Genomic DNA, 9789 nt, shown 5'->3' on the forward strand with positions numbered 1-9789 from the left:
AGGGGTGCCCGAGGGGCTCCGGCGCCCCCCCTGCCACGGCCTCGGCCTCGGCCCCGGCCCCGACCCCGGCCCCGGCCCCGACCACGGTGAGGTGGGCTGCCCTGGGCGGGTGGAGGGGGCTGCGGATCCATGCCTGTAAGGAGAAAGGGGAGACAGGGAGACATTGTGGGGAGGGTGTTGGATAAGGGGAGATGGGGGGGGGAAGCAGAGACAGAGAGAGATGCAGATGCAGAGACGGTCAGAGATTTAGCCAGGCAAAGGAGAGAGCCAGCAAGACGGAAGACAAGACGAGAGACAGACATGGGGACAGAAGGACAGACGGCAGGAGAAGCGGTCAGACAGGATGGTGGGAGACAGCAGGAGAGAGACGGGACTCCCAGCAGAGACAGAGATGGAGAGAAAACAAAGAGATTGAGGGAGAGAGGGTGCAAACACGGAGATCAGAAGAACCACAGCAGGGGGAGGTGGGGGAGACAGCGAGACAGACAGAGGGAACAAGCCAGAGACACAGACGGAAGAGGAGACCGGAGACAGTGAGCCAACTGCTGTTTCTCCAGGGGCCCGGCTGGGAGGGGCTGGGAACCCGCCTGAGGTGCCCGAGTGGAGGGGGAGGAATTCCACATTGTGAGGCCCCGGAAATGGAATGTGGGTGCCCAGACCAGGTGTCTGGGAGAGGCAGGGAATAGGGGGCTGGCTCAGACTCTTGGCCAGAGAGGAGGCTGGGTGGCTGTACTCCTGGGACCGAGAGGAGTGGGCGCTGAGGCCTGGAACCCCAGGTTTGGGAGGCGGCTGGGATCCACCCCTGTACTGAAGGGGTATGGATTCCTGGGTCCCAGTGGCAGAGAGGGTTGAGGGAGGGGGCTGGGCTCCGAAGACAAGAGAGAGGAGGGGGCTGGGGGCTCAGCTGCCAGAATACTCCAAGGAGGCGGCGGCTGGGGGCCAGGCCCCTGGACGCCCGCCCCCCATCAAGGCTTCTGGGGTCCAGATCCCTAGGTCCCTAGGGGGGCCGATCTCCCCACTGGGCCCAGCTTGCGGTTCCCCACAGGCTTGATCAGCAAAATTGGGGCCGCAGGTCGAGGCCTCGCAGATTTCTGGGCCCGGGGCCTGAGTATCGGACCTGATCGCTGGGCGCCAGGTTCTTACCTCCGCCTCCTTTGCTCCTTTCTTCCTTCCCCGAGGCCGGCCAAACGCGGACGCTGGTGGCGGGGAGGGAGGGAGGGCCCCAGCGTGGTGGGGGGTGGAGGAGGCTGGGCTCGGTGTCACCGCCTAAGCCTTCCCCCCGGAAACCCGGCCTTTCCACGGAGCCCCAAAGAGGAAAGACTGGCTGGGAAGCCGGAAGCGGGAGGACGAGGGGACCCAGGGGGCGGGGAGGGAGGGCGGTTTGGATTCCTGGGTCCTGCATGGGGAGGATGCTGCGGGCCTGGGAGGCCAGGACCAGCTCCCCTCCCCACCCCAACAGACACACACACATTCATTCATGGCTTCAACAAATACACATTTATCAGGTCCTGTCTGTGCCAGGCACTGTGTCGGCGAGGGGGGTGCCAGGGGACCGCGATGAATGAGGTGGTGGCAGGGGCCTCAGTGAAAATGGGGGCACTCTGGACTAGAACCCGATTCCAGCCACGTCTTGGCTGCCCGAGCAAGCGACGTCCCCTTCTCCTGGCCTCCGTGTCCCCTTCCATGATAAGCCCTGAATATATTCATTGGCTGCCGAGACCAATATTTACTGAGCACCCACTGTAAGTCTGTTCTGCATATATATCTTGCTACACATATGGACTCCCTCCTAAGCTCCCAAGATCTACTGAGCACCTACTATGGGCTAGCTCTGTCCTTGGTGCTGGAGCTTCAGAGGCCCTTGCACCCTGTCTGAAGGAAGCTCACCATCTGAGGGAGGACACAGTCAGACACAGATCCGGTTGCTTTCCTGGAAAATGTGCTCTGATGCAGGAAAGAGGGTTTGGTGGAAACACAGAGAACAGAGGGCACTGAGCTGGCCCCAAGGTCTTCCAGGAGGTAACAGTGTTTCAGCTGAAGCTTGTGTGATGAAAGTCAAGGGCTGGGGATGAGACGGACGAGTGAATGGGAAGGAGAGAGACGCAGGCCTCCACAGGACATCTCAAATCCCTGATGCGAGCAGAAAAGCTGTGTTGTGGAGGTATGGCTGCAGCTAGTCACTGTTTGTTGAAGGTGAAATACACGCCAGCATTGTTGGGAAGAGTGTGGGAAACAGGACCTCTTGTACATGGCCGTGGAGAGTAAAATTTGACATTTATTCATTCTTGAGAGACAGAGGATGAGTGGGGGAGGAGCGGAGAGAGAGAGGGAGACACAGAATCTGAAGCAGACTCCAGCTCTGAGCTGTCAGCACAGAGCCTGATGTGAGGCTTGAACTCACAAGCTCTGAGATCATGAGCTAAGCCAAAGTCAGACGCTTAACCGACTGAGCCCCCCAGGTGCTCCAGGGTGAGTGAAATTTGGAACAGCCTTAATGCGTGAGCAATTCCAGGAGCTCATCCGTCAGATAGACCTGTCTGGAAACATGCAAAATAACATGTGGGTGAGGTTGGTCAGGGCAGTATTGCATATCGCTGCCAAGGACTGGAGATGAGCTAGCTGCCCATCGGTGGGGGATTCGAGTGATAAGTCGTGATTAATGTGATGTCATGATCTGCCCAGCCGAATGCTGTGTGTCATCATAATAAAGAGAAGATGAAGGAACGTGCTGGGTAAAAATCTGAAAGGCTCCAAGTGATAATGCGAAGGGAAGATGGAAAGAAAGGCAGGTGGCAGTCTGTTCCCTGTTCCGTCTGTACTCACCAGTGGCTTGTTTCTGGAAGAACTCCATGAGGAGACAGGAAACTAGCAACACTGTCTAACTCTCTGGACTGAAACTTACTATACTCCATCCTTTTGTACGTTTTGAATTTGAAGTCGTGGATGTGTCCCATATTCAAGGAAGTAAAGGCACAAGAAATACACGGGTGGGGGCGAGTAATAAAAAATAAAATGAAAATTACTAATAGTGTGGCCATGTAAGTGCCTTACAGATACACCCCAGCTGTTCCTCCTGCCTTAAGTGGGTCACATTATTCTCCTGTTTTATTTTATTTTTAAATGTTTGTTTATTTTTGAGAGAGAGTGACAGCATGAGCTGGGGAGGGGCAGAGAGAGAGAGAGGGAGACACAGAACCAGAAGCAGGCTCCAGGCTCTGAGCTGTCACCACAGAGCCCGACACAGGGCTCGAACCCATGAACCATGAGATCATGACCTGAACCAAAATCAGACACTCAACCGACTGAGCCACCAGGTGCCCCTACTCCCATTTTAAAGAATGGTAAAGTGAGGTACTAAAACATTTCAAAGCGACTCTGGGAGCCTTTGCATTTCACAAAGAGATGGGACAGATGACAGAGGCCTACAGCTTGATTTTTAAAAGCATCTGGTCAATAATACGACTTTTTAAAGAATATATATATACATATAAGTGAAAGTCTAAAAATACCCTGGAAATAATAAGCACCAAATTTGGGGTGGGGGGTACCTTTTTTGTTTTATTTATTTATTTATTTATTTTGTGGCAGCTTTAATTTTTTTTAGAATATAACACTATTTTTTTAACATATGCAATTATTTTCCATCATTTACAATACAGTAGTTACAATGACACTCCAAATGGGTAAGCGAAGTAAAAAATCAGAACCCCAACTTCTATTTCATGTAATTAGACTTATACAGAAATTAGAAGGTTAAGTAACAACTAGTTAATCACCTAATTTCACAGTTGTTTTATTTTTTATATTTGAGACAGAGACAGATCAAGTCGGGGAGGAGCAGAGAGATGGAGGCAGAATCTGAAGCAGGCTGCTGGCTGTCAGCACAGAGCCCGACGTGGGGCTTGAACTCACAGACCTTGAGATCATGACCTGAGCCAAAGTCAGACACGTAACCGACTGAGCCACCCAGGCGCCCCGGGATAAGGGGTACGTTTTAGCAGGGAGAAGCAATCAGATCCAAGGGCACCTGTGGAGAGTGAGGTCTATCTCTATGTTTCAAGGCTGACAGTATGTAGGGGTGGGTGTGGATGGCTGTCAGGCATTAAGTACATTCTCGACGTCATCCAACCATCCCCACCATCGAGTGTCAGAAGTTCTTCGTCTCCCCAAACAGAAATCTAGATCCGTGAAGCTGTCACTCTCCATCCCCTTCTCCCAGCCCCTGGCCAGCAATGGCCAGCGTCGTCTCTCATGGCTTTGCCTACCGTGGACATTTCATATTGACTGAGTCATATCATACGTGATCTTTCATGACTGGCTTCTTTCACTTAGCATGTTGTTGAGATTCATCCGTGTTGTGGCATGTATCAGTATGTCCTTCTTTTCATGGTAGAATCACGTTCCACTGCATTGGTAGACTGCATTTATTCATGGACATTTGGTTATTTCTACCTTTTGTTTGCTCTTGTGAATAGTGCCGTTATGAACGTTCAAGAATACGTTTTTGTCTGAATGGCTGTTTTCAGTTCTTCTGAGTCTATAACTAGGGGGTATGTGTGGCTATTTTATTATCTATATTTTAAAGGCTTAACTTTTTTTCCTTAAAAAGAAGGAAGGAAGGAAGGAAGGAAGGAAGGAAAATGCAAGAATGGAGAGGTGGGAAATAAAACGTGAAGCAGAGAGAACAGCATGGTTTGGGAGGAGTGCGGGAGGGGCTTTTGTCTTGGGGGAGACTGAGGGCTTTGGATTGTGACATCAGAGGCGGTCGTGTGGTGGAGAGAGCCCGGGAGCTGCATGAGCCACTGTGTCCCGCCTCTGAGTCCAGGCGGAATGCTGGACGCGTTTCTAGTGCACTGAGAAGCCATTGAAAAGGTTTTAAGCTCAAGAGTCACATGATCCGATTAGTGTTTTAAAGAAATTCCTGTGGGACCCACGTGGAGGCCCCGCCGGATGCAGGGGAGACCCAGGCTGGGAGGGGGGTGCGGGGCCCAGGTGAGAGAGAGGGCCTTCTGCGCAGGGGGCGGGAGCTGGCTCTGATTGGCCCAGGGCTGTACTCCTGGGGGCCAGGCCCACTGCAACTGCCTCCTCATTGGCTCTCCTGCTTCCAGCCTCTTTACCTCCCTGACAGCCTCCCGCGCCCAGAAATCACAGCCTGTCACTCTAGAGCTGAACAAACAGCCTCCCTGTGCTCCTCATCCCTTCCTCTCGTGTTCCTCACCCCTCCCTATAAGGCCCCCGGAGCCTTCTTCAACTGATTGCCACCTCTCTCCCCCTGCTTCACTCTCTGCTCCAGCCACACCGCCCTTTTTGCTCTCTGTGAACCCCAGGGCCTTTGAACATGCCCTTCTCCCTTCCCGGAATGCCCTTTCTTCAGATTTTCATAAAGTTTCCCTTACTCTTATCATTTCTTTCAAATGTCCTCAGAGACACCTCTCCTGCCCGCCCTAGCTAAAAGAGCCCTCCCATCACCCCCTGGTCCTTACTCTGCCTTAATTTTCAACCTGTTCTTATAGCAAAGTAGCATCAGGCTACTCACGGATTACCCACTGATTGCCTATCTCTCTCTCCACCAGAATGGAAATAATTCCCTGAGGGCAAGCGTCTGCTTGGCCGGTTTGCTTAGATGCTCACCTCTCAGTACAAATCCCCGCGAGTAAAAGTGGATGAGGAGTGAGGAGGGGCGAGGCTGGGGGTTCAGGAGAGGGGGACACCCCTGAAGGGAGAAGACTGAGGCCGGGTAGGGGGGGCGGGGCAATAAGGAGCTCAGCGACAGTGCAGGTGGCTGGCTGCGAGGGAGTCGGCAGCTTCAGCCCAGTAACTGGCTCTCTGGAGGGTAAAATCCTCCCTCGCCCCTTCAGAGCCTCAGTTAACACATCTATGAAATGGGGCTACAGTGAGAGGAGTTAGGTTACAGGGTCCAGCTTGGGGAAATGATGAGTCCCTTTTGCTATTGTCTCAGAAGAAAAAGGATTGGATTGGAGGGTGAGGTGGGCAGAGCTTCAGCTTCCACAGGTCCCTCCTCACTAGCTCCTGGCATCTCCATGACAACCCTGGCTCCTTTCCAGACCCCCTGGGCTCCAGGCCGTGCAGTCCTCCCAGCGGGCAGATCTTGTCCCCCGGGGGTGCCTGAATCTACGGGGGGCGGGTCTTGTTTCTTCAAGACAGATTTTTTTTTTTTTTGGCCCCAGGGAATGGCTGAGCGTGGGTCCTGCTTCCTGGTTCCCGGGTGGCAGAGTGGAGAAGATGTATCTCTAAGGTTGAGCCTCCCCAGGAGCTGACCAGGAGCCTTCAAAGGGATAATTGTGGACCTCCAGGCAAAAAAAAAAAAAAAAAAAAAAAAAGATAAAAAATAAATGTCTTCCCCTTGTTTTCTTTCCTAAATATATGTCTCCCTCCTTTACATTTTTTTCTCGTGCCAGATGAAGGCATGGAATGTTAGTTCCCAGCCCAGAGTCGGTGGAAGATTGTGCATGTCCTACTCCAAGCTTAACCCGTCCAAGCCCACTATTCTGAGTGTTATGGGAAAATGTTTTCCTGGCTATTCTAGATGGTTCACCACCCACAATACATCCTAAACAACTGTTTTGCTGGTTTTTGAATGTTCTATAAATGGCATCCTACTCCATGTATTTGGCTTCTTGCATTGGGTTTCTTTGTAACTTTCCTCCGTGCAGTTGTGGATTTCTGCACGCCTTCATTTCATTGCTGTATAGTGTTCCATAGCACAACAACGCACTGTTTCTTGGCCTGCTGTGTATTGTTGATGGATGGCTTATTCTGTGCTGGCTGCTGTAACAAAATACCAGAGACTGGGTGGCTTACATACAACAGAAATTTATTGCTCACAGTTCTGGAAGCCAGAAGCTCAAGATCAAGGCGTCAGCATGCCTGCCTTCTGGAGAAGGCCCTCTTCTGGGTTTGTGGCCACTGCCTTCTTGCTGCGTCCTCACATGGTGGGAAGAGCTAGGGATCTCTCTGGAGCCTTTGCAATGTGGACGCGAACCCCATGCCCGAGGACTCCAACTGTCACGACTTAAGCACCCCTCGAAAGCTCCATCTCCACATAGTGTCGCCTTGGGCTTCAGGATTTCAACATGTTGATTTTGATGGGGATGCAGACATTCAGACCTGAACAGTGAGTTTCAGTTGCTCAGAGTTTGAGGCTGTACAGATTTGCTGCTGGGAATGTTTTTCTACGTGTCTCCCAGTGCAGGGGAAGGAATTTCCCCACCCTTGTGCCCAGCACTGGGCTTACAGGATATGCCCATCTTCAGCCTTGTTAGAGAATGCCAATCTCTCTGGCATCTTATATTTAAGAAGCTCGAAATGGAATCCTTGATCCACATAAGCCCCTACCCAAACTGGATCTTCCCCTTTTCTGTCCTTAATACAAAATCCCACCACTCAACCAGACCCTCCTGATTCCTCCCTTTCAGTTACTCTCTCTCTTTCTCTCTCTGTCTCTCTCTCACACACACACACACACGTACCCTACAGAATTCATCTTGAATGCACCTGTTTCCACCGCTAAGGTCTCACCACGCCCCCCCCCCCATCTCCTGCTGGACGACAATAGTCTTCTGACTCCACTGTACCCCTCCAGTTCCTTCTCCACTCAGTGGCCAGTGAGAACTTTGTAAAATGCCCCTATGTGACCTGACCCCTCCGCCTCAGGTCCTCCCTCCCTCCTCTGTGCCCATCCAGGCATCCTCCCCGCTGGTCTCTCGTCCCTCTTCAGGTTTCAGACCAAATGCTACCTCTGCAGAGCTCACAAGACATCTGGACTCAGCCATTCACTCACTCATCCCCTTTCCTCAGCTCCTTCAGAGTGCTCAAAACCACCTGAAAATCACTCTCCTGTCTTTGATTACTCTTTTCTCCACCCTACCGCCCACACACTAAAAAAATATAAACCCCATGAGGAGTTATTTTCTTTACTGGTGGATCCCCAGAGAGGATTACAATGCCTGGCACAGAATAGGCACTTGGTACAAGAATGTAATCTACTGCATAGAAGACAGTACAAATGGCTGACCCCATCCTTTATGGGTGAATCCTATCAGGGGAGTTGGCTGTAGCGTCTAAGGTACATATTTGGACACCCGGAGGTGGAGTCTAAGAGATAGGGTCTCTGCTTAGGGGCAGGACTTTTCCGTAAGGAGACAGTTTGGGTTTCAAGGGGATTAATGGTTTCTAAAGAGCATGGTTAGCCCTCTGGAGATGGATCTTGTGTTTAAAGGACAGGGTTCCATGTAGATGAGATGAAGCCATTTCTGATTTTAATGGTCGTGCACTCACTAAAGGACTCAAAATTTGTCAGGAGGGAGGAAGGAAAGATCTTTATTTAGGGGGGGCCCTGTCCTAAATCAGGGAGGGAGAAACCCCCACCTCTCTGGAGCCAAGGATCAGAAAATGAGACCGCAGTGACTGACAGGACGAGGTTTATTGGGGTCCTGGAGACATTAGGGAGTGGGATGAGGGGGCAAGATCAAGGCTCACGGGGGACCCCCTAGCCAAACCCCCTTCCCCCTTGGGGTTGAGGGGAACACAGAGACAGACAAACCGACAGAGATGGAAAGACTGACAGGTGCTACAGCAGAGCGGGAGGAAAGCCCAATGTCTGCCACTCCCATACAGATGAGTTCACAGGATGGGTGATGACTGGCCTGGCCAGGGAGGAGTGTCTGCCGTTGTCACCTAAGGAGGGTGGGGGGCTGGCCCCAGTCCGGACCAGCCCATTCCAGTGGACAGGGGTATGTATCTGATTCAGTTCATTCTACCGGGCGGGAGGGATTTCAAACCTGCCTATTCTAGTGGTTGGGGTGGGGAAGATCGTCAGGGTTGATCCATTCTGCAGTAGGGGCGGGAGACCTAATTGGGGAGGTGGGTTGAGGGCAGGGGACATCTACCCTGGTCCTCTTTCAGCATAAGGAATGAAATGGGGTGGGAGTGGGGGAAGGCAGATTCCGGCTATATCCATTTTTGGGGGGCACCAGTTGACTGGTGGGTAGCGTTTGGAGGGGATCTAGGGAAAATTCGGGGACATGATTCCCCCACATTCTCCAGATCAAGGTCGTCGGGAATGATGGCTCTTAGGAAAAGGGGCAGCCTTCCCTTAGGGGGAACGGTGCCCATCTTTCATTATTAGGGCCCTCAAAATAAGTACTGCGGAGACCCATTTCTCGTTACCAGGTCCCCACAGCCTGGAGGCTGCCTACTGATTTGGGGATGCCCAGCATGTATTCCCGGGGCCTCAGGCTCAGGGGTCTCTTCATGGACCCCGGACCCCAGAGCTGAGGAATCCGTTTCTTTGCTGCGCTCCAGCGCAGGGTCCTGTGTGGGCGTCCGGTGGCCCCGTCTCTCCAGCCAGGGTCCCCTCGCTTCAGGGCCCGTGGACCTGGCTCTGGACCCGGCTAGGGCCCGAGGCCAGCCCCCGGGGAGGGGCGGATGGGCGGAGGCGCGGCCCGGCCGTGTCAGTCCATGCCCCGGTGCAGCTTCAAGTGCCGGGAGAGGTTGCTGAGCGTGATGAAGCCCTTGCCGCAGATGTGGCAGGGGAAGGGCCGCTCGGTGCCGTGCAGCAGCCGGTGGCGCTTGAGGTAGCACTCGTGGCGGAAGAACTTGCCGCACTCGAGGCACGGGAACGGCTTCTCGCCCGTGTGCACCAGCACGTGCCGCTCCAGGTCGCGCGGCGAGCGGAACAGCTTCTCGCACTCGGAGCAGCCGAAGATCTTCTTGCCCCGGCCCGAGCCGGACGCGGCCTCCCCGGGCGCGGGCTCCCCCTCCGGGGCC

The 9789-nt window shown here is 53.2% G+C and overlaps 1 protein-coding gene across 1 annotated transcript in view; it reads left to right on the forward strand.

The window, feature by feature from the left end:
* The first annotated feature begins 9447 nt into the window (after positions 1–9447).
* Positions 9448–9789, forward strand: part of LOC115279901 (flt3-interacting zinc finger protein 1-like) — a 2772-nt gene continuing 2430 nt past the window's right edge. Inside the window, exons 1-2 of the mRNA XM_029924402.1 lie at positions 9448–9596; positions 9681–9786. Of these exons, the coding sequence (XP_029780262.1) occupies positions 9448–9596; positions 9681–9786 (255 nt within the window). The remainder of the gene's footprint in view (positions 9597–9680; positions 9787–9789) is intronic.

This window comes from Suricata suricatta, chromosome 16 (genome assembly GCF_006229205.1).
Source record: "Suricata suricatta isolate VVHF042 chromosome 16, meerkat_22Aug2017_6uvM2_HiC, whole genome shotgun sequence".
Classification (NCBI taxonomy): domain Eukaryota; kingdom Metazoa; phylum Chordata; class Mammalia; order Carnivora; family Herpestidae; genus Suricata; species Suricata suricatta.